The following is a 25,442-nucleotide window of genomic DNA, read 5'->3' as shown; positions in this document are numbered from 1 at the left end:
TTCCTTCTCTATGAACATCATGGGCCCGATTTTACTATTTAGAGACTAAGTGCTGGGTGCGGGTGTCAAATAGATCCGAGCCCGGAGGCTGCGCTCCAGCGCGCCCATACGCTTTTTTCCGGCGTCGGTCCAGTGGGCGGGGCTTAGCGCCGTCAGAACGATAGGAGCTCCGAACCGCGCATGCGCAGTTTGAAAAAAATCTGACAGAACGTGCCCGGGCGTTGAAAAAAAAACAGAGAGCAGAGAGAGCCTCTCTGCCGTTCATTCTCTGGGTGGGGTGGGAGGAGGGGAGGGGGTGTGACTTATCATCCCCTGGGGGGGGTGGGAGTGGAGGGGGGGTCTCATTCCCTGCGAGAGGGAGAGGGGGTGTGTGACGTCTCATCCTCTGGTCGGGGGGGTTCCGCTGCCTGTCTGCGGCCGATCCCTCCTGGCACCATCACTGGTACACTACCAGCCACAGATTACTCTTCCCTGCAGGTGCGAGAGAGCGGGAGAGATGGCTGTGTACCAGTGATGGTGCCAAGAGAGATCGGCCGCATACACGCACCGGAATCCCCCTCTCCAGAGGATGAGACCTCACACCCCCTCTCTCTCTCTCTTCCCCCCCCCCCCCCCCCCCCCGGGATGATACGTCACACACCCCCCCCCAAAGAGGGCGATGTGGGCCCGCCCCCTCTCCTCATCCCATCTTCCTTTCCCCCCCGCCCCCCCCAGAGTTCCAACTGGGCCCCCCCCCCTTCGGCAGACGCCAGCAGACCTGTGAAGCCCGGTCACTTCAGCCGTGGCTCAAAGTCAGTGTCCAGGAACGTGCTGCAGGCTGTCGAAGGACTGAAGGTGAGCGGGAAGGATGGTGGAGGGAGACCACGATCGAGGTAGGTTAGGGGTGTGCTCTGCCGGGAGCCCTGCCTCCTAGAGGTGTCTGATCCCGGGGGGGGTGGGGGGGTCTGCCAGGGTGGTTAGAGGGGGTGTCCGCGAAGGGTGGGCCTCGGCGATTGCCCTGCCGAATAAAAGTACAGGTTGGGCTTTTATTTATCAGGTCGCGGACGCGAATTGGGCCAAACGCTGATAAAGAGGGAATTGATGGTAAAGGTGGGCGCGCGCTTCATTAAGCCGATTTAAATGCATGCAAACAGTGCCCGAATCGGCCGTTGGTAAAGGCGCGATCCGCTAGGAATCGGGTGCGGATCGTGGCATAGGCCCGACGCCCAACTTTACCGCGCGCGAAGTTTTGGTAAAATCGGGCTCTTTGTTTTGGCTGTATAGTGTGCAAGAAACAATACTTTTCACTATGTTAATACATGTGACAAATCAAATCATTCATTTGGCACAATTCTCTCAGTTATACCCATGTTAGGCTTACTCAGCAATAACTTGGACTTTTATATAATACTTCTAACATAAAATATTCGAAGGTACTTGACAGGAGTGCTATAAAGCACAATGTGACACTGAGTCCTATAAGGCAATAATACTGTAAACAATAAAAGGTTTGGCTAAAGAAATAGGTTCTGAGCAGTATCTTAAAGGAGGAAAGCAAAGTAGGGAGAGAGATGGAGAGGTGTAAGGAAGGAATTCATGAATCTAGTGCCTCGGTTGCTAAAGACATTCCGTCGGTGGTGGACCACCTGAAATCAGTATACTCAAAAGACTAGAATTAGAGAGGTGCAGATATCTCAAGAGGGTTGTGGATCTGGAGGAGCTTACAGAGACATGGAGGGGCAAGGCCATGGAGGAATTTTGAAAACTAGAAGGAGAATTTTAGAATAAAGGCATTGCTTAACAGGGATCAATGCAGGCCAGCGAGCACAGGGATGATGAGTGAATGGGACTCAGTGCATGCAACAACAGAGTTTTGAATGACCACCTATTTATGGAGAGCAGAAGGTGGGAGATTGGCCAAGAGTGCTTTGGAATAGTCCGATGTAGAGGTAAGCAAGGCAAGAACAGCAACAGATGATGTTGTGGAGGAAATAGGCATTCTTGACAATGGCATTATTATGGGTCCGATTTAACAACAAGGCTACACACACACTGGTTCAGCTTCAGACAGTTGCCAGGAAGAAGGATTGACTCAATAACTAAGAAATGGTGCTTGTAGTAGAGATCAAAGACAATGGCTTTGGTCCTCCCAATATGTGATTGGAGGAAATTCCTGCTAATTCAGAACTGAATGTTGCCAACACCTTTTGTATTCACAGCTGTTTCACAAACTTCAAAGTTGTGCAAGTAAACTAGTCAGTGAACCTTTTATTTAAATCCAGTGTTCTTTGTATAAAATGTCAGTTCTGCTATTTATTGTATTTGTTAAGTGTGTATGCATTCAAATACTCAAGGTAAAGCTATCATCAGATGTACACTTAAGGAACAATCGTGTAACTTTTGTGCATTCAGACATTCTCCTAACAAGACAGCACTTCTATATGAAAATAATGAAATACAAAGGTTAGAAATTCAAAAAGCTAATTCAGGGGAAAGTGGTAACACATCGTATTTTCATCCCTGGGATCTGGGCTCAAATTCAAACTAGTCTGGTAGGGACTTGTGAGAAGATTTTGGACAGACTTTATCCTTTGTCTATAAACCACAGATTCTAAACATAAGGCTGCTGATAGAACAACACAGTTGGGGCCAAACTTGAAATCGTTTTACTTAAAATAAGAGCTGGAGTAGGACAAACAACGCTCCAAATCTGACCAGCACTCAGTAAGATCACAGCTGATAATTTACATCAACTCCACTTTCTCATCCTCGATTTCTTTGTCCAAAAATCTTTCGATCCTTGTCTTGAATATATTCCAAAGCTGAGGATCCATTGCTCTCTCAAGTAGAGAATTCCCAAGATTCATAACCCTTTGAGTGAAGAAAGTTCTCCTCCTCTCAGTCCAAAATGATCAACCCCTTTGTCATGAGACTATGGCCCCTAGTTCTACAATTCAGCCAGAGAAAGCAGTTTTTCATCATCTATGCTGTCAAGCCCTTTAAGAATTTTATATGTTTTGGTGAGATCACCCCTCATTCTCCTAAACACCTGAGCATATAGGTCCATGCTACTTAATTACAGCAGTAAAAAGAATGGCTAGTCTGTGAATTAGAACAAAGATAATTCTGCTGAAAAGTAGTTAAGGGCAGGGTGTATTGTTTAGGTGGAGCAGAGGGAGCTTTAATCCACTCTAGACCTTGCATGCATGGTCTATACTTATTACGGGTGGCAAATGTGAAAAAATATTCCATTCTCTAAAATATGATTTGCTTTGATAGGAATTAAATTTGGAGAAATTGTGAAAAAGTATTTTGTTCACTGAATCGGTAGTAACCTGGAAGTGGGAGCGGTGTGAGAAATCTGGTTTGGGTGTGTAGTCCTGCATTGCCTGGTCTCAGTTGTACTGTTGTATGAGATACTGACGCAAAGTTAAGCATCAATCTCCTCCTCAGAGGAACATAATATACACATGAGAAGGAGGAGTAGGCCACTCAGCCCCTCGTGCCGAGCCACCGTTCAATAATATTGCAGCTGATCTGATTGTAACCTCAACTCCATTTTTCTGTATACCCCAGATAACCTTTCACATCTTTGCTTATCAAGAGTCTATCTAGCTATGCCTTAAAAATATTGAGACTCTGCTTCCACCACCCTTTGAGGAAGAGAGCTCCAGAGACTCATGACCTTCAGAGAAAAAAATTCTCCTAATCTCGGTCTTAAACGTGCAAACCCTTATTTTTAAACAGTGACCCCTAGTTCTAGATTCTACCACAAAAGGAAACATCCTCTCCACATCCAACCTATCAAGACCCCTCAGGAAAATGTATGTTTCAATCAAGTGTCTCTTACTCCAGCGGATACGAGCCTGGCCTGTCCAACCTTTCTTCATAAGATAATCCTCCCATTGAGCAGATTGAATAATGAGAGAAAGATCATACCTGGGTGGCACCTGCAGCTTGTTCAAGTGTGGTTTATGAGAGTCTAATTAGAAGATTAATTTAAGAGCTTGGAAACATTTAACATTATTGCAAAATTAAATTCTGCATTAAAAATGTGTTGTATAATCAGTGCTACCATCACTGTCGTATGAATAAAATTGCATATCAACTACCTAATTGTATAAAGATAAGAGATTTGAAGAATACAATAAATCTTTTTAATAATGAGTGCATGCTCATGTGCAACATTTGCTTGTGTGTGTATATGTAGCTGTTAATACCTGCATACATTATTGGATCAACCTAACTAATGTGAATTTGATTGCTGAACTCTGATTCAAACATCAAGTTTTTGTCCTGAGAAGGCTTTGAACACCATTAATGATTGATTGCTCCTTGATTTTGCAGGTACTTTAGTCGGATGCAGTGACGTAGTTTCACAACAGCTGATTGAACGGCGAGGATTTGCAAATCATGACACAAAGCGGACGATCAGAATGGCTGCTGTTGGATTAATTTATGTGGTAAGTCTTTGCGGAGTTGGATCAGAATACAACAAATATGATGTGCAAGATGATAGGATTAGAGTTTATGTTTAAAGCGCAATGTCACGCAATAACAATTATTTTTGTTGCCCCTTTAACAGAAACATTTCCCAAACTACTTGTTCAGGTAGCGATTGAAGATGAAGAGTGCTAGTAGCTGTAATTTGAGTATTGGATGGGACATTTAATTGAACAGAGATTCTGAAAATATTTTTCTGAGCGGTGAAAGCAATTTAAATCACTAACTTCTGATCGTTCTGCAAGTTTTACCCTCGTAGTTAAAATGAGCGAGTTGGGAGGAAAAAAGAAACACGTCTAACTTCAGAGTAACTATTTCAAAGACTCAGCCTAAGACCCCTCCACCCAATACAACCCCTGAGGACCCCCGTTCTGACACCAGGCCCATCCTCCCCAGTCTGAACTAGCATCGGAAACTCTCCACCCCTGACCCGACATGACACTGGACGCGACATCGCGACCCCCCCCAACCCCCCCAACCATGCAGAACCTCGCCGATGTCTGAACCGCCATCCCCACATCCCATTCATTTACCTTTGAAACTTACCTTCTACCTTTCAATGGTCCATTTAAACCTACCTGCTTTACAGCATCTAGTGCCAAAAAAAAGGGGGGGTGTCCTCCTTCGCTGCACCCCATTTACACCCCCCTGCATCTCGGAGCTGCTTCACTGTTCTTGTCTCACCCAGCCTGAGTGAGGAAGCTCAGATAAGATAGGGGCTTTGGAATTCCAGCAAAGGTTAAAGTTTATTTATTAGTGTCACTGGAATGAAGTTACTGTGAAAATCCCCTAGTTGCCCATACTCCGACGCTTGTTCGGGTACACTGAGGGAGAATTTAGCATGGCCAATGCACCTAACCAGCATGTCTTTCAGACTGTGGGAGGAATCCGGAGCACCCGGAGGAAACCCATGCAGACACGGGGAGAACGTGCAGACTCCGCACAGACACTGACCCAAGCCTGGAATCGTACCTGTCGCCCTGGCGCTGTGAGACAGCGGTGCTAACCACTGTGCCACCATGCGGCTATGGAGTGACAATCCACTGGTGATTGTCGCTCTGAGGAAGTAACATGCGACAATGTGGGAAATTCTGTGCCTTTTCGGGCTCCATTTCATAGGAAGGATGTCAAGACAATAGAGAGAACACAGCACAGATTCACTGTGGCCCCCTCCTCTTTCCCATCCACCTCTGTCACTTGGCAATATCACCCTAACATCAGGTGCAGCTGATGGTGCAAATGAGCAAAAGGAAATTGCAGACTTGTTGAATAATTAGTTTGTGTCAGTCTACATTGTAAGGTATTGTATTCCAGGGGTAATATTCCTGACATTCTAAAAACAAATCAAGCTGGAATTCACCAAAGCAACAAATTAGTATTAGAAAAAAAAGCATTAAAGACTGACAAATCTCCAGAACCTAATGGTTTCCACCCCTGGGCAGTAACTCCTTAGCAGCAACTGAATCTTATTATGTAGGTTGTACCAAGTAGAAAATCACCTTTGAAAAGTAATCTAAAATGATGAAGGTAGCTTCACATTTGCAAATATCTGATGGTATGACTGCTTTCTGTTCTAAGAAATCGAGGTGTGGGAGAGAGATCAGCTGAAAATACAGCAGATGGTGCAGTTATGACTTTGACAGTTTTGACAATATTGATTCACTGTTATCCCTTTTGAAATTACAATTCATTAAGTTGATGTAATTGTGTTTTTTTTTAATCCTTTACCATAGGGGCCTGTTCTTGGAGTATGGTACAAGGTTCTGGATCGAATTATCGTTGGACGCGACAAAACTGCGGCATTTAAGAAAATGTTACTTGATCAGGTCAGTCTGTGAAAAAACACAAATTTGCATTTATCTGGCACTGTAAATTAGAAAAATGTCTCAGAGCTTGACGAAGAAGTGGGTGAAAGGTTATCGGGGGTAGGCAGGAATGTGGAATTGAGGTTAAAATCAAATGAGCCGTAATCTTATTGAATGGCGAAGCAAGCTTGAAGGGCTGAATAGCCAACATCTATTCCTAAGTCATATGTTTGTATGTCAGAAGGCTGACTTCTGCGATTTTAAGGTTTAACAGAAGAGTTGCAATACTGTAGGAATAAAAACATTGCAGTGGGTTATACTCACTTGTCCTGGCACACATCCATATAAAAAGGCAATGCTTGCCACAATGGAAATGTATTAATTGTGTGCATGTGGATTTTCTTACACTGTGTAAGCCACTTCCACGGAACATTCCCAGTTCAATGCTCTTTCTGATTCTCAGCTCAGTCATGTATGTTCTTCTGCACTTGTACTTGTCAAGTCACTTTAGGAAATTGTAGGAAGGAGAAATGAAGTACCTGATATTTTCTTTCTTTCCAGTTTGCACTTGCTCCTTGTTTCTTGGCCTGTTTCCTTGCAGTAGCTTCAGCCTTCGGTGGGCATTCATCAGAGGAAATATGGTTAAAGTTAAAGAAGGTGAGTAGCATTTACATTACTAAAGATTTTAGCTAGCTGCAGTTTTCTTTTGGTCGTGCTGCATGAGGATCCAACTCCCAAGTTTATAACTGATCTAACCAGGCTCCTGATAGAGTGTGGAGTGAATGCTAAGGACAGTCACTCATGCTGTACATGAAAAATTCAAAAGCAGAAATATTTTATGAAGCAAAATGTAACTGGATATAAACTTAAGAAGGAAAAGAAATTGCAGGGCTATGGGAAAGAACAAGGGAATGAGACTTAATGCATAATTCTTTGGAATCGCCCCTTCCTGTGTTCTATGGTTTTTAATGAATATTTCATATATTTTTATTTCTTTTAGTAAGCTCTGCCCCAGCATGTACACATTTTAATTAAAACATATTCTTCATAAAATCAAAAATTATTTAACTTTTTCTGACAAGTTATGTTGTAATGGTTTAACTTTATGTTCCTCCTTGGAGGCTTGGCCTCAGAGTCAATATTGTAAATGCATTTCCATGCCTTGTACAGTTTTTTGATTGTTGATTCATAGGGGCGATGGGGGAAGGGGGGGTGCAAGACGACGCTCCCAGGATTAGAAAATGGCCCCTTAAATTGGAAATCTCCAGGACTTAATGGCCAAGGATGGCTCATTTAAAATGTTGCCAAGCAAGTTGAGTATCAACATGCACCAATGGCAGGCAGTAAGATGGGGGAGAGATTCATCGCCAGCCATGTGATGGAGAGAGATTGAAGCCTCTATAATCACTATCTGTGGCTCCAGGCTTTAACATGCATGTAAAAGTAAAAGATTCCTTCCCGTAATTTCAGTTGGCTCAACTGCTGGTGTGGATCAGATTGATGCTAACAACATGGGATTGATCCCTATTCTGGCTGGAATGGATTTGAAACTTGCCTCCTTTACCTGGCCATGATGGAGGCTGTAGGTTGGACCTCCTGCCTTCAGGCAGAGAGCTCCAGAAGAAAAAGTAGTGACATAATGAAGTTTATATCAGTAAAAATGTGTTGGAAAGCTTAATACTTGGATGCCCTCTGAAGACATCAAGTGGTGTTTAAATTAGTTTCTATGTGCCATATGGTTGGTATATAATTAGATAACTAAATTGGGCAGCACGATGGCACAGTGGTTAGACTGTTGCCTCACAGTGTCAGGGACCAGTGTTTGATTCTGGCTTGGGTCACTATCTGTGCAGAGTTTGCACATTCTCCCTGTGTCTGCATGGGTTTCCTCCGGGTGCTCTGGTTTCTCCCCCCCCCCCCCCCCCCCCCCAACAGTCCAAAAGACGTGCTGATCAGGTGCATTGGCCATGCTAAATTCTCCCTTAGTGTACCTGAACAGGCGCCGGAATGTGGCAGCTAGGCGATTTTTCACAGTGACTTCATTGCAGTGTTAATGTAAGCCTATTTGTGGCACTAATAAATAAACTTTATCTGCTAAACATAGCTTTCATAATACCATCATAGAATTGTACACTAGGGAAGGAGGCCATTCGGCCTATCGAATCTGCCCCTTTTTGAAAGAACAATTTCAATTTAGTTGAGAAATCTGCCAGTGGGTTCTCTACTATCATCCTACCTTCACTGGTCAGTATATGGGTTGGCATGTGTTCCATGCGTTATAAGAATAGCCTAGCAGACAAATGAGTGAAATACAATGCACCAAAGCCATCGTGCAGGATAATGGCTACCCTGATGAATAGACCTAAAGTTGTCACTTTTGGCCCTGAGAAGTGCCCGGTCTACCCCAGATTACCCTGGAAGGGACAAGGTATCTCAAAACTTTGAGCAACAGGTGAAGTAGTAGCAAGATGAGTGATGTTCACCACTAACGACACTGCTGCCAAGCCAAAAAAATGTTTTGCCTATCAGACAAATGAGTATGTGAATTTCAGTGCCAATGTGATGCCAGGTATGTAGACCCATTTGTCCCAATGACTGGTGGATTGTATCAAGCAATATGCCTGTTCAGCTGTTAGCAACAAGTACTGACTGTACGCAACCAGCCCATGCTTACAAAATTCAAAACATGGTGTGGAGTTTGCAAACTCTCCCCATGTATGCGTGGGTTTCTTTTGGGTGCGCCGGGTTCCTCCCACAGACCAAAGATGTGCAGGTTAGGTGCAGTGGCCATGCTAAATTGCCCCTTAGTGTCCCAAGATATGTAGGTTTGGGGGATTAGCCATGGTAAATGTGTGGGGTTGCAGGGATAGGGCCTGGATGGGATGCTCTGTTGAAGAGTCGGTGAGACTTGATGGGCCGAATGGCTCCCTTCTGCGATGTAGGGATCGTATTATTCCAACATTAGATGTGATTCCCCGATTGGACAGTACTTACTAAACAATCCTGATTGTGCTAAGAATTACACTGACAAATCATTGAAAATTATTAGTCAGGCTCTCGGTGTGGCTCATTTACGCATGTTGGCAGCGACACACATTCCCACACAGGGCCCTGTCCTTTGTAGACAAAAGGAGCAAAGTACGCACATTGTGCTTTTTAAATAAAAGCTTCGGTGACGACCATTGCTTAGTCCATTCCCCAGGGCAATGCTTGGACCAATCAGAGTCAACACACCCTTGACAAGGTCCCTCATGGCAGACTGGTGCAGAAGGTGAAGTCGCATGGGATCAGAGGTGAGCTGGCAAGGTGGATACAAAACTGGCTCGGTCAAAGAAGACAGAGGGTAGCAGTGAAAGGGTGCGTTTCTGAATGGAGGGCTGTGACAAGTGGTGTTCCTCAGGGATCAGTGCTGGGACCTTTGCTGTTTGTAATATATATAAATGATTTGGAGGAAAATGTAACTGGTTTGATTAGTAAGTTTGCGGATGACACAAAGGTTGGTGGATTTGCGGATAGTGATGAGGACCATCAGAGGATACAGCAGGATATAGATCGATTGGAGACCTGGGCGGAGAGATGGCAGATGGAGGTTAATCCGGACAAATGTGAGGTAATGCATTTTGGAAGGTCTAATACAGATAGGAAATATACAGTAAATGGCAGAACCCTTAAGAGTATTGATAGGCAAAGGGATCTGGGTGTACAGGTACACAGGTCACTGAAAGTGGCAATGCAGGTGGAGAAGGTAGTCAAGAAAGCATACGGCATGCTTGCTTTCATCGGGCGGGGTATTAGTTTAAAAATTGGCAAGTCATGTTGCCGCTTTATAGAATCTTAGTTAGGCCGCACTTGGAATATAGTGTTCAATTCTGGTCGCCACGCTACCAGAAGGATGTGGAGGCTTTGGAGAGAGTACAGAAAAGATATTCCAGGATGTTGCCTGGTCATAGAGGGCATTAGCTATGAGGAGAGGTTAGAGAAACTTGGTTTGTTCTCACTGGAGCGACGGAGGTTGAGGGGAGACCTGATAGAAGCCTACAAGATTATGAGAGGCATGGACAGAGTGGATAGTCAGAAGCTTTTTCCCGGGGTGGAAGAGTCAATTACTGGGGGCATAGGTTTAAAGTGCGAGGGGCAAGTTTTAAAAGAGATGTACGAGGCAGATTTTTTACACAGAGTGGTGGGTGCCTGGAACTCGTTGCCGGGGGAGGTAGTGGAAGCGGATACGGTAGTGACTTTAAAGGGGCGTCTTGACAAGTACATGAATGAGATGGGAAATAGAGGGATACGGACCCCGGAAGGGTAGGGGGTTTTGGTTGAGTCGGGCAGCATGGTCGGTGCAGGCTTGGAGGGCCGAAGGGCCTGTTCCTGTGCTGTAATTTTCTTTGTTCTAATACCTGGTTTGAATTTAAACAAAGCTTAGCAGTTAACTGTCAATGACTGGTGCATTCTCAGGGCAGTGTCTCTACCAATTGGAGTCCATTTGATAGGTGAGGGCAATGCTGTCAATGTTGTGCACATGGACTTTTAAAATACCACATAATAGGCTTGTTGGTAAGATTGAAGCTCATGGGATGATAAGGGCAGGAGCAGCATGGATACAAAATTGCCTAAAGGATAGAATAGAGAAATGTGTTCATGGCTGTTTTTTTGACTGGAGGGAGGTACAATGTGGACCAGGTCCTTTGCAGTTTTTGATGTACGATAATGGGGGTAAAGGCGCAAGTTTGAAATTTGTAGATGATTTGGAAGGGGAATTAACAAGTGAAAAAGATACAATAGCGCTCGCTCCTAATGCAGTATAAACTGCTGTTTTCTTTCCAGTTTTATATTCTTGCAAATTGTCCTGCTAAGTGTAAGACTAAAGCTTCAATAGCATGTCTCTTTTTTCAGCAGTTCTCACTTTCTGTACCACCAAACAACTACAAGCATAGTTCCCCATCCCTGAATCCATTCTACTAATAATTATCTTTTACACCCTTTGTAAAGCTTTCACATTTTTCATAAATTGTGGCACCCAGAATTGGGTGCAAAAATCCACCTGGAGCTGAACTATCAATTTTACAGAATATCCTGCCTCCTTCACTCACTCTTTATCAAGGCCAAGGTCCCATGTGCTTTGTTAACCTATCATTCCACCTCCAAACATCTCCGAATACCTCCAGGTCCCTCTGTTACTTTAAAATTGAGCTTTTACTGTCTCTCATTCTTCTTTCCAAAAGGTATCACATCAGACTTTTCTGCATTGGATTTTAATCTGTCAGTCCATTCAACCAGCTGTCTGCCCTCTTGAAGTCTGTTGTATCTTTTTCACTTGTCTATTACTCTTCCAAGTTTCAAGTCATTTAGAAAATTTCAAACTAACGCCGTTACCCCATTGTTGTATATCAAAAGCTGCAGAGGACTTGGTCCACAGTGTACCTCCCTCCAGTCAAAAAAAAGCCATGAACACATTTCTCTATTCTAACCCTTAGGCAATTTTGTATCCATGCTGCTCCTGCCCTTATTATCGCATGAGTTTCAATCTTTCCGACGAGCCGATTATGTGGTACTTTATTTTACACCTTTTAAAAGTCCATGTACACAACATTAACAGCATTGCACTCATCTACCCTCTGTTACCTCATCAAAGAACTCGATCATGTTAGTCAAACACGATGTGCCCATAACAAATCGATGCTGGCTTTCTGCATGGTGGCACAATGGTTAGCACTGTTGTCTCACAGCACCAGGGACCTGGGTTCGATTCCTGGCTAGGGTTACTGTCTGTGTGAAGTCTGCACCTTCTCCCCGTGTCTGCATGGGTTTCCTCCGGGTGTTCCGTTTCCTCCCACGGTCCAAAAGACATGTTGGTTATGTGCATTGGCCATGCTAAATTCTCCCTCGGTGTACCCGAACAGGCGTTGGAGTGTGGCGACTGGGGGATTTTCACTACCTTCATTGTAGTGTTAATGTAAGCCTACTTGTGACACTCAAATAAACTTCATTCATCTGCCACACTGAGGCCTATTTCCACCATGCCAACTTTAGCCTAACCAACAAAAGACCATCACTTCAAAATTTCCCCTAACATATCTCTAATGCAATGTGAACTCTGAAAGTCTCTTCTTGCAGCACGGAGATAAACTATGCAGAAATGCCCCCTATTTAGGAATCAGTCTTGACCACATCCTGTCATCATAGAATCCTTACAGTACAGAAGGAGGCCATTCGGCCCATCGAGCCTGTACCGACATCAATCCTACCCTATCCCCATAACCTCACGTATTTAACCTGCTAATCCCCCACGAAACTAGGGTCAATTTAGCATGGCCAATCAACCTAACCCACACATCTTTGGACTGTGGAAACTCACGCAGACACGGGGAGAAAGTGCACACTCCACACAGGCAGTGACCCAAGCCGGGAATCAAACCTGTTTCCCTGGCGCCGTGAGGCACAAACCACAAGCTTTCAGAGCACTGCTCCTTCATCAGGTGAGTGGGAGTTCTGTTCACAAACGGGGCATATAAGGACCATATAGTGTCTTTTATATGCCCTGTTTGTGAGCAGAACTCCCACTCACCTGATGAAGGAGCAGCGCTCTGAAAGCTTGTGGCTTGTGCTACCAAATAAACCTGTTGGACTTTAACCTGGTGTTGTGAGACTTCTTACTGTGCGTACCCCAGTCCAACGCCGGCATCTCCACATCATGGCTGTGAGGCAACAGTGCTGACCACTGCCACCATGCCACCCGAAAAGTGCTGCTGTATTGTTGTATGAATGTTACCAAAGTCGTAGCAGACCATAGGCTGCTGTTCTTTTTTGGGGGAAAGAGTGCTGATTTAACCTAAGGATCGCCACACTTCAGGTGAGGAGCAAGGTTGAGACGGCAGGGCCTTCATGAATAACCTCAGCAGGTATGGGAATTGAACCAACGCTGTTGGTGTCTTTCTGCATCAAGAAACAGCCTACTGAGCTATCCAGCCCCAAACAGATGCTGCCGCTGCGCTGTCATGGAACTTGGCAGCTCCCCGTCAGGGAATTGAACCCCGGTTTCCCACGTGACAGGTGGCAATACTAACCTTTATACTAACAAGGAAGTTATTATAGACAGCATCTCCAGAACCTCTGGGGGGAAAAAACTAAAAAATAAGGGTCAGCCCTACCCAGAAACTTGCGGGATTCATCTGGGGAGCAGGTGCTTAACCCCTCACGATGGCAGCACTTGCCCTGATGAGATTACTGCTCTCTGGCATGCTAACATGTCCATATACCCAATTGATTGCTTGCCATACCCCCTGTCTATCGACACTTTGAGCCCAATGGAAAGAAATATTGGACAGGGTGTTTACTGAGCAGCTGATCTGCCACGTCCAGTTTTCCAACCCCAGCATATTTAAAAATTTCCCCCAGTATAACCATATTATAGCTCGCTTTATTTCACTGGTTAGCAGTTTTCACAGCATCGTTCATTCTGGTAGCTCCCCTTGACAGAAATCTGTAGATTTCCAACGCAATTTTATTTCAAATTTGTTGATTTGGTGGGGCTAGGGGGGGGGAGAGGTGAAAAGAAAGAAGTAGTAATAACAGATTCCATGTGGGTTTTGTTATTAACAACAGTGCACATCAGATTCCACAATTGGCAACTTGCCAGGCACCTGTGACAGCCATGATAAGCAATGCTTCATGATATGAAACTTATTGGCAAGACAAACCATTGTTACCTTTTGCTGAGTTTAAAGAGATTTTGCTATTTAATTACTGAAACACTTCAAGGATTCAAGCACCTTTAGACCAGATCCTAATGATTACAGTTCTAAAGCAAGAGGGGGAAAGATAGCTTTTCCGGGAAAGGGCATTCTGCTTTAGATGGAAATTTGACAGCATCAGTATCCTTTTCAGAGGAATCTCAGGACGCTGCACAGAGGGTGATTAATTGACTCCGTTAACCTGCAAGGTCTACAGGCAGTTTTGGAGGCAGATGAATATCCCAAACCAGAGATTATCTCGCAGTCTATAAAGGACGTCATCCTTGAACTGATAATGTAATTTGATGCTTTGGTTCCTGTGGGCATAACTCATTTTGGCACAGAGAGAACTATTCTGCAGAGATTGATTGCTGGTGAAGACTGCATTTGCTACGTTTCAGAAAACATATCTTAAAAGTTGCCTTTTATGATCATACACCTCCAGCTTGGTCTGTGGTTTGATTCAACTCCTAATATCTTCTTAGGAGGAGCTGCAGACGCACTGAAAGCAACTAGAGCCATTTTTATTATTTTCTTTTACTGTTATTCTTCATGTGGCAGCACTGTAATTAAACAGTTTGACAAATTCTGCTCCATGGCCTCATCTTAGAAATACTGCTGAAAGTCGGGAGGGGAGAGCTGACTGGTGGTGATTTAACCTGAGGGTCACCACACCTCAGGCGAGGGGCAAGGCTGAGAAGCTGGGGCCTCATGAATAACCTCAACCGGTACGGGAATTGAACCCACACTGTTGGCGTCGCTCCACATCACGAACCAGCCATCCAGCTAACTGAGCTAACCAGATCCTCGCCCTTAAGAATACTGATAATACTGCCCTGGATATGTAAACTGTAAATCACAGAAGAAGCTGCTGACGTCCGAAAAGTAGAATTTATAGGTGTTAAAGATAGTCAGTGACATGGTAGAATTTGTATCAGACAAATTTCATGTCCACATGTTCAATGTGTTACTTTTCTGCCTGTGTCAAAAAACCATGAAAAAAATATGGTACATTCAGTATTTGAACATCACCAATTGCAAGCGCTGCATCTTTATATTTAATTTGTTTTCCTGAGATTTTAATACAGCTTTACCCAAGTCTACATTTATATGATTTTTATATTGCTGTTTTGTAGCTCCCCTCATTAGAACAAAATGTGTTGATGATTTTTGGTATGATCCCAAATCGTGAACCACTGTTTCTTGTCAAATGTTTTCTCAATACAAGTTCAAAACAATGACCACCGTTCTGAAGAATGTAAAATGTCAGAGCAGGAAGCATTCCAACCCTGCAAGACAAATCTGATCACATTTTGGTGCCAAGTATTTTTAAAGTTGTAAATGCTTAACAATGTCAATTATTTAATTGTCTGAGCAGAAAACCAAAGCCACTATGTTAAGTGAGCAGAATACATAAAGTGCTATTGGGTATTTCTTTTCCACCTCTGATTTTCTCTTTGCCGCTGGCAGATGCAGCAATTTGGTTACTTACCTGCAGGTTATGGTAGCATTCAGTACCTTGCCAAACTGGTTTCCTTTCAGATGATAGTTTTTTGATAGAGAATGCTTCAAGACTGTGGAAGTTATCCCAGCTGAGGTAGCAGTATCCCGACTCAATGTCATACACTTACCCCAGGAGATTCACTGGATAGTATTAGGAGTTGGGAGCCCGAGTCATTTCTCCCCTCTATCCTTCAGAGAAGCAGAGCTTACTGGTTTGAGATTAACTAACTCAGCAAAGACTAAATCGAATCTGAGATATTCTGATCTGTGTGGATTAGTGCTGCATCAAGGCAGTACTTGCATCCATCGATCTCCTTTTAAATTTTGGTTCATGGAATAAATGGAAAATCTTTGGGCAACGTGCCCCAACTGCTTAATAAGTGGTCCAGGATCAAAGGGAACCAAATTCTACTCTGGTGTGTTCGACTGATAAAAATGTGATCCATCTATTGTTCGGTGATTTTTTTTCAGTCTGATTATTATTGAGTTATTGTCAGGAAAGTGAAATCCTAAAGAAAATATTTTTAAAATGGTATTTATACAGGATCTTTTACATCCCCGTGCTCAGCCAATGAATGGAATTTTGAGAGTCAATTTGCACACCAAGGTCCCAACAGCAGAGGTGGTAACTGAGGACTCTATTTTGCTGATGTTGATGGATCAATGTTAGTTCCATATTCTGAAAAAGTGTTATAGGATTTTTTTTTTTACATCGATCTAGAAAAGGTTCAGGTCTAATCTGAAAGATGAAGGGAGAAAATGGAATAAAGTTGGGTACTACATAACAGCAAGTGAGTAAAAGAGAAGGGAGAAACACATTGATTAGGTATTTTTTTAAAACAATTCTTTATTGTTTTCAATAAATGTTTATACTTGCCACTTTTTATAGAAGGAGTTTAAATACTACGCTAGAAACAGTGCTAATTTTGAGAAGTAACATAGAATGCCACATTGACTGAGGAGCTGAGGGACACAACACAAGTGTATTCTACTGCAGTAACAGGTGGAAGAATGCAATTACAGCATGACTTGTTAGTGTAACTTGGTTCCCTCGTTAATGAGAAGATAGGAAATGATGAGAGTTGATGGGAAATGTGCATCACATTGAAAAATCACTGGGCAACGTCTCCCAACTGCTTAATAAGTGGTCCAGGAGTAAAGGGAACAAAATTCTGCGTTGGTGTGTTTGACTGATAACAATTTGATCTATCCATTGCTCAGTGGTTTTTTTCAGTTTGGTTACTATTGATTTATTGTCAAGCAAATGAATCATAAGGAAAATATTTTCAAAAGTGGTATTTATATAGCACTTTTTACTATGCTATAGTAAAGTTAATATATTGTAGCAATACACCTACATACACCCTGTTTGACCTTAACTGCATGTTTACTTAGAGGTATCCTTTGCTTTAATGGTGAAGTACAGGAACAAAGAAACATAGCATTGTACAGCTCCTTTCACAATCTTGGGATGGCCTAAAGCACCGTCAACTGGGAAGTTAAGACTAAATTCCTATTTCCTGCTGTGACTCGTACCTCATCTGGGCTGCAGAGGAACTTGGAGTGGGAGGGTAAAGATCCAGTTGTCGTGGTCCACATAAGCATCAATGACATAGGTAGAACAAGGATAGAGGTTCTGCTGAAGGAGCATGAGCACCTCGGGGCTAAATTAAAAAGCAGAACCAACAAGTTAATAATTTCCGCATTACTACCTGAGCCACGAGCTAATTGGCATGGGGTCAATAAGATTAAAGAGGTAAATGCATGCCTCCTAAGGTTGGTGTGGGAGAAATGGATTTGAATTCATGGGACATTTAATCAGTACTGGGGAAGAAGGGAACTGTTCCAATGGGATGATCTTCTCCTGAATCATGCTGGGATCAAAGTCCATAAACGTCGAGCAGATGCTTCCTCTTGTGGGGCAATCTAGAACAATAGGTTATAGTTTTAGGATAAAGGGTAACAGATTTAAAACCGAGATGAGGAAAAATGACTTCTCTCAAAGAGTCATGAATCTGTGGAATTCACCGCCCCAGAGTACAGTGGATGCCGGGACATTGAGTAAATTTGAGGAGATGGACATTTTTAGTTCATAATGGGTTGAAGGGTTATGGAAAACAGGCAGGAGAGTGGAATTGAGGCTAAGATGAGATCAGCCATGATAGTATTGAATGGTGGAGCAGGCGCCAAGGGCTGAATTGCCTAATCCTCATTATGTTATGGTGTCAATTTGCATATAGCAAGGTCCCACAAATACAAATGAGATGAATGACCAGATGATGTTGATTGAGGGATAAATGTTGGCCAAGTCATGGCGGCACTGTTCTCTTCTTTGAATAGTGTTGTGGAATTTTTTGCACCTATCTGAGAGGGCAAATGGTTTAAAGTCTTCTACTGCAGTAAAGTGCTAGCTTAGGTTATAGGCTTAAATCTTTGAAGTAGAGAATGAAACCATGACCTTTCAACTTGCAGTTGAGTATCACCACTAAGACATGGCTGACACATGTCAAAATCCAATAAGACCATCTGTTCTCTGTAGATTTTATATTTCTGAGAGTTACGTAAATTCCCCTTGGCAAACGAAGTACCAACATTAGAATTAACATTTAACCAGATGTATTTTGCCTTTATCTCGTATGTGTCTCAAGTGTACAAGTTGAGAACTTCTACACATATGTTCGCCTTTTGGAATTATACCCCAAGGTGTCCACAATTTAATATTGCAACGTTCAGATTTAAGCTGTAATCTTAGCAAATGATTTTGACTATTTTTTTTTCAGGATTACAAAGATACATTGATATCAAACTATTATGTAAGTAATAGCATCCATTTCAATTCTTCTGTTGAGTATGTAAGTGGTATTGTCAACTCCAAAATGTAGCTCACTACCTTTCCATCCTTGTAACTAGAATTGCAGTCCCATTGAGAAAAGAGGCTGAGGGTAAACTGCAGCCCTACAACCCTCCCAAACTTTCCATGCACCTCCAATTCTAACCTCTTCCATATCCCATTTTCATTGCTGCACCACTGGTGACCTTACCTTCAGCAGTCAAGCACCAACACACTGGAACATTGTCCTCCTTAAACCTCTCAGTCTCTCAAAGCTTGTGTGAAACTGCCCGTAAATCTCCTTAGGTGACTCAGCATCAAATTTTGTTTGATAATGTTTCTGTGAAGTGTCGTGGGAAATTTTGCTACATTAAAGTTTCTCTATAAATATATGTTCATCTTTTTGAAGGGCTGAACACCCAAAAAGTTCTACTAGCTTCTCAATAGATGCAACCTTCTCCAACAGGACGGCACGGTGGCATAGTGGTTAGCACTGCTGCTTCACAGCGCCAGGGACCTGGGTTCGATTCCCTGCTTGTGTCACTGTGCAGAGTTTGCACATTCTTGTGGGTTTCCTCCGGGTGTTCCGGTTTCCTCCCACTGAAAGATGTGCTGGTTAGGTGGATTGGCCATGCCAAATTCTCCCTCAGTGTACCCGAACAGGTGCCGGAGTGTGGCGATTAGGGGATTTTCATAGTAACTTCATTGCAGTATTAATGTAAGCCTGCTTGTCACTAATAAATAAACTTTACTTTTACTTGTTTAAGGTTTTCTGTTTTTATTTCATCTGGCCACCTTTCATCCAACTAAAATTAGCTAACTTCCAATTTAGCAACTTTCATCAATTCCTTTGTTTATTTTTAACATGAATTTCATTGGTCATTATTTCCCAAGCATTCCGCTACCTGCAGGTTACTCACTTGTCCTCCTGCAACCTTCAAGAACCCTTTTTTCATGTTGACCATAGCCTGTAACTTCTTTCGATCTACCTTATGGTAATTAAAGTTTCCCATTATGGTAATGCCGTTATCACAGCAAGCCTCTATAAATTGTATTCATCTATTGTGTCCTCGTCTTCAATTCTTCCCCATGTTTTTCACTAGTTCCCTCTTTGTATTGTAACAAATCCCAGCAATTGTTGATAGGGTAAGATGAAGTAGTCTTGTGTTGCCAATAAACTAGCACAGACCACTTGGACCAAATAGCCTGCTCCCGAATTATGTGTAACATTATATGATTTTTGATATTGATCATTTCCACAGTAGAAGGCATCCTCACGATTTTGTTTTCAGTCATGCAAATTAAAATCTAGTTTTCTAGTAAAAGTTGTAAAACTAACTTTTTCTTTTCTTTTGAAGATATGGCCAGCTGTACAAGTACTAAATTTCTACTTTGTACCACTAGTTTACAGGTAAATAAAAAGTTAATTTTTTCCAGAGTTATAATCATCCAAAGCATTGAGAGTTAACAAGAAGTGACGGTGTTAATTTTCTAGTCTGAGCTCCTGGTGTAAGGGATGTCTGCCTCTGAAGCTGGCTGATTATCAGACAGGATTTTCAGTGTGCTGCTGTAGGTTTTAACATCCTGCAGCTGCATGTTAAATGGAAATTAACCTGTATAATAAGGGGTTGATGGTGACATAGTGGTAAGGTCACTGGGCTGTCCTTACGAGGTCAAACCTACAGGTGACTTCAGATCCACAGTTAACTCTTAACTCCCCTCAAAGAGCAATTAGGGATGGGCAACAATTCCTGGCATTGTCAGGCAAGTGCGAATGTAGAACCGTCCACCTCTGGAGCGTCCTCCCTTGCTTGGCATCCGTCTTTTGGTCCTCCCCTCCTTTGCCCCAAGTAACAGATAGAAAAGTATTTCCCTCTGGATGGCCTGGTCCAATTGTAAACTGTGCCAGCTAAAAGTGTTGGTGGTATCAAAGCCTGCATCACAAACACCGCTTTAAATGTTGACATTATATTCTGTTATCCTGAAGGTCAAGTGTTTACATTATGAACTGGAAAAAATAGCATGCTCAACAATTTACTTCAGCAGAAATTGTGCTTGTTCCCTAACTATACTATGTCCAAAGGTCTTGTGTCTGTTCAGAGGGGTCAGGTTTGGATCTGGTAAAAGTGTGTGAAGTGATTAATTAAAATGAGGCCTTATTGATGAATTATCTAATAAAATTAATCTAACATTCTGGTTACCACGCCCTTTAGCTGGCAGGAATATAGAAACTAGAAGCAGGAGTAGGCCATTTGAGCCTGCTCCACCATTCAATATGATCTTCTGTTTCAGTGCCATACTCCCGCTTTCTCCCCTACCCCTTGATGACATCAAAATCTAAAAACAAATCTACCTCTTTTTCTTGAATTCATTCAGTGACTTAGCCTCCACAGCCTTCTGTTGTAGAGAATTCCACAGGTCCACGACCCTTTGAGTGAAGAAATATTTCCTCATCTCGGTGCTAAAGGGTCTACCTCATACCCTGAGACTGTGTCCCCTCGTTCTAGACTTCCTGCATCTAGTCTGTCCAGCCTTGTTAGAATTCTATACATTTCAAGCAGTGTACAGTTCAGAGGTTCCAATTGTTCTAAGCTACAAGAAAATAATTCATCAAGTATTCAAACTGTAACGTGAAAGTTTTTCAGTAATTCTAATACATCTGAAAGTAACCATAGATAGGATGAAAGTTGGGTTGGGAGAAATATATCTTGTGCATTAGCTTAATAAAATGTTCTTATTTATGCAAGATTAATTGATTTACCGTGGAATTGTTGTTCATATGCTGCTACTTACTGGCAGATGCTTTCAAGTTTTACTTTTCTTCATTTCACCTCTGATCCCAAACTAGGTTTGTGGGTAAACAGTGACATTCCATTTCTTCACTGTTCCAACCATGGACCAGCCACTGGGAGGTGTGCAAGAACAACCTCGAAATAGTGCTTATGAGAGGTGGCATCACACAGCACCCAGCAAATGAAAAGCTCATTGGCAAAAGAAATTAAGCCTTTATCTTACATTGCTGTATGCTGGTGCTCTGAGCACCCTCCACTGCTTGGCCTATCCGACAGGTCTAAAATATTTAATATGTGTACAGTTCTAAGTGAACGACACACAAAGAAACCAGTCCTCCTCCACTGCCATAGAAGGGAATAGTTGCTTTTACATAAATTCCACTGGTACTAAGGCCCAGAATTTGCAGTGAGCAAGCAGTGCCAGCAGTTCATCACACTTACACTGGCCAAAGATTTTCCATGGGTCTTTGCACTGGATTTTGTGATTAGGAATCCTAAAGAGCGCAGCACCCTCTACAGGGAACTGGGACCTGAGTGAACAGAGTTGGAAACTGTGACTGTCTCCTTAACCAGTCCAATTGAAGACACCTTAACAGGACAGGCAGAGTCTGGGGAATCTTCATTTAAATTAAGTCAGAATATTTAATTAATTACCAAATCACGTGAAGAATGTGAAATAGAAAGAGACAAGAAGATGGGGTTGAGAGAGATCAAAGAGACAAAGAAAGGTTTAAAGAAAAAACTTAATTTGTCTAATTAAAATGAGAAAATGCTTCTCCGTTCTTCCAAGTTAATTTTCAGTGCTCAGAGAGATTGTTTGGTAGTAATTAGCACTTATTTTGTTGTTAAACACTTCGACTGGATTGGAGCAGCCCTAATTTTTCTGCCTTGTTTTAGTGGATATCTAGTAAGTACCGCAACGCCATGCATGTGTTTCAGTGACAGTGCTTTGATAAGGTACCGCTTAGTGAAGCTTCTAAAGGAATGGGGTAACTCAGACAGCAATTTCCTGATTTCTGCATTTAATTCCACATGTGCCTTAGCATTATTTTTCCCATATTGTGTTCATATGCATCAGAATAGCCACTGCCATCCAGAAAATTACTATTTCACTACAAATTATTTTCCCAGGCACCTCTTACTTGCCTGATTTTTCAACGTAAAAGAAAACTATTAAAAATTAAAATTCATTCGTCCTGGCAAATTGTTAAAATTATTTATGTCGCTCACAATTTTTTTTTTCTCCACAGATTGCCCCTTATTCAGGTTGTTGCACTGATGTGGAATACCTACCTCTCGTGGATGGCAAACAAAATCTAAAAGTTATCTGAGTAATTATTGTGTTTCCATTCCCTGGCAAAAGACAGATGGATTTGTTGAACTACTTGACATGATCTTTCTATTTACTAAAATGTTAATATTGTAGTGTAATGCTGTTGCAATTATTCTGAGGCAATGTTGGGAGATTTACTTTGCTCTGCCACCCAGCTTTGTCTACATTTATATGCCACCGATGTCCAAGGCTGAAATAGCAATTCCTCTCCCTCGCCTCGGACATGAAGAAACCAGTATATTACGTGAATGCGACGGTTAACGCTTGCCAGGGAAAAAACTGGAAGATCTGAACTTGAAAAACTTCAGCAAATTCCTTTCACTGACAAACATCACTACACTGCTGAATGTGCACAAAATAATTATGTGAAACTAAGTCTCAGCTCAGTTTATACGCATCTGCCTTTTGAGATGAAGTACACATTTTTAGATGCGTAAGTTTTCGACCAGTTTGAAACAGTAATGTAGGAAATGTAGGAATTCATTGTCAGCCATTATTTTACGCAATATATTCAGTATATGTGACTCCTTCCTTACCTTGATTTATGAATAATAGCTAGTTTCAGATTAAAATTAATTGATTACCCAGGGGTGTAGGTTTCTACCAGTGATTAACTTATTATAGATGCCAATTCGCTGAACATTTTGGAAGGGGGGGAAATTATATGAAACTAATAAACATGTTTTGAAGTTAACCTGTCCAGGTGCTAGGTACAAAGCTACAAATAATACAAAGAGAGGAATAAAGTCCACTGGATAGGTATATTAAAATAATTTTAGCCTCTGATAAAATTGAGAATAGGCATCAATGATGTATTTTTTTTGGAGAAATATTTAGTTTAACCATTTATACTTAACAGCTGTTGCAAATTGTAAATTCTGTGCTTTTCATTTTCTTAATTTTACTTAAATACCCTACACTTAAGCCATATTTAACAGCAATTCTTATTGCAGACCTTTCCATGCAGTGGAGTAACCTGCCTTGATGGTATGAACACCACACCTTGTCTAGAGCCATGCTGTTAGAACCATGCTCTAATGCATCAATGAAATTCCTGTACATTATGATATAAAGCTTTCGTGGCTCTAACAGCGTGGCTCGAGCCAGTTATGACATAGAGCCACATAAGCTATAACAGTGTTCGAGCCACGTAAGCTATATGTCATAATGTACAGGAACTTCATTGATGCGTTTGGATATTCAACTCTGCAATTAATTACACAGTAATCACTCATATCACTCAGTTAGAAATTATGCCAGTTTTTTAAAAACTTGATTCAACTACTGTACTAAATTTTATTGACATGCATGGCAAATGTTACAGGCTAATTTTGGGCATTCTTGGAAATAGAATTCACTGGTATTTTACCTCTAATACTTCGATCCCTTTGGATTAACTGATTTAGCAGTTCAGAATTCTAGATCCTTATTAAATCAATCAAAACCTTTACGCTGGAAAGTGTTGTAAAACTTTTATACCTAATGCAAAGTATTTTTGTTATTGCACATAAAGTACAAATTTTAGTTTATTGTGGCTTGGTAGCACAGAGCCTGACTATTGCTGCAATGAGAGGCATGTTGTCAAACATTTTTGTCTTGCACTCAGAAAAATTGCAGGAATGATGAATTTCAAACGATCACAACAAATTATACTGGAAGAGAAAAGTCAGGTTTTCCATGAAGAGAGCAGTGGGGAACTACAGGCTCCCAAAGCCTCTGGGTATGTTACCTCTAGCAAGTGTAAATGAGCCATATATATTACAAGCTGATTATCTTAAATTAGTTGTTAGTATAGTATTCAGACAACACTTGCTGAACAATCATGACATCTAATAGTAGACATTTTGTCATGGGTTTTCCATGTGCAGGCTGGTTCACCACTTATTTCTAACAACTGATGGAACATTTTGTTTGATTCAATAAGCCAACTTTTTGGACAATGGCCTACATACCTGACATTGCACTGGCACCGAAATTCATTCACAATATTGCTCAATTTTATGGTAGGCAGAATATCTTTGTGGACTGATAGCCGCACCCTATTTGGAGGAAATACCACTTGCATCTCGAAGGTAAGCCTGTGATAGACAAAAACAGAAAATAAATTCACAGATTTCTCAGCTAACATTGTCACGGATGTTAGACTGCTTCATTTAAAATTGAATTTGCTACATTGCAGTGGCATGATTTATGAATTGCCAGAAAGCTTGGGAAGCCTGCTACTTTCTCCATGGCAACACCTCGTTGAATCAGTGACAAGTTGCCTTTTCTCCTGCAGTTTAAATTGTGATCGTTTGAAATTTGGCATTCTTGAGTTTGTCCTGATGAGTGCAAGATGAAAATCTTCGGCAACATGTTCCTCTTCTCAGCAATTTTAGTTTACTTTGTAAAGTATCATATTGATGCAACTGGATAATTAGCTTATGGTAAAGATAAAAGCTAAACATTGGAAAACATGGAATAACCAAGAATTATTGAAAATGCATAACATATCGACAAAGAACAAGAATGAGAGTTTTAATGCTTGAGGACGGGGAAGCATTTACAATAACTTCTATGAGGTGGGCTTGGAAAGAAGTAGAGTGCGCAGAAGTGTTTTAGAGAAGAGGTTGGGGGCAGAAAAAGATAGGTTTTGGATGAGAATCATAGAATGAGACAGCACAGATGGAGGTTATTCGACCTGAGCTGCCCATTAGTTTCATTTCCTTGCTTTTTCTTCTTTTGTGTTTGTACAATTTCCTTTTTGAATGTTCTTACTGAATCTGTTTCCATCACCATTTTCAAGCAATGTGTTCCACATCATAACTTGTACAAAACAAATATTTTTCTTATATTGCCTCTGGTTACTGACCCTTTCACCACTGGAAACATTGGAAAGTAGGGATTGGGAGATGGGAGCAAACAGGCGGGAATGTAATTCCAGGGCTCAATTGGGAGGAGGGCTAGGATAAGATTGGGAAAGGGAAG

At 41.9% G+C, this 25,442-nt stretch overlaps 1 protein-coding gene across 1 annotated transcript in view; it reads left to right on the top strand.

Moving 5' to 3' along the window:
- Positions 1–24,924, top strand: part of mpv17 (mitochondrial inner membrane protein MPV17) — a 58,500-nt gene extending 33,576 nt beyond the window's left edge. Inside the window, exons 3-8 of the mRNA XM_078212965.1 lie at positions 4,327–4,442; positions 6,216–6,308; positions 6,849–6,944; positions 18,301–18,333; positions 19,709–19,761; positions 22,393–24,924. Coding sequence (XP_078069091.1) covers positions 4,327–4,442; positions 6,216–6,308; positions 6,849–6,944; positions 18,301–18,333; positions 19,709–19,761; positions 22,393–22,462 — 461 coding nt within the window. The 3' untranslated portion in view covers positions 22,463–24,924. The remainder of the gene's footprint in view (positions 1–4,326; positions 4,443–6,215; positions 6,309–6,848; positions 6,945–18,300; positions 18,334–19,708; positions 19,762–22,392) is intronic.
- The last annotated feature ends 518 nt before the right edge of the window (positions 24,925–25,442 follow it).

This window comes from Mustelus asterias, chromosome 5 (assembly GCF_964213995.1).
Source record: "Mustelus asterias chromosome 5, sMusAst1.hap1.1, whole genome shotgun sequence".
NCBI lineage: Eukaryota > Metazoa > Chordata > Chondrichthyes > Carcharhiniformes > Triakidae > Mustelus > Mustelus asterias.
The sequence above is the reverse complement of the archived record's forward strand: the minus strand, read 5'-3'. Positions and strand labels throughout refer to the sequence as shown.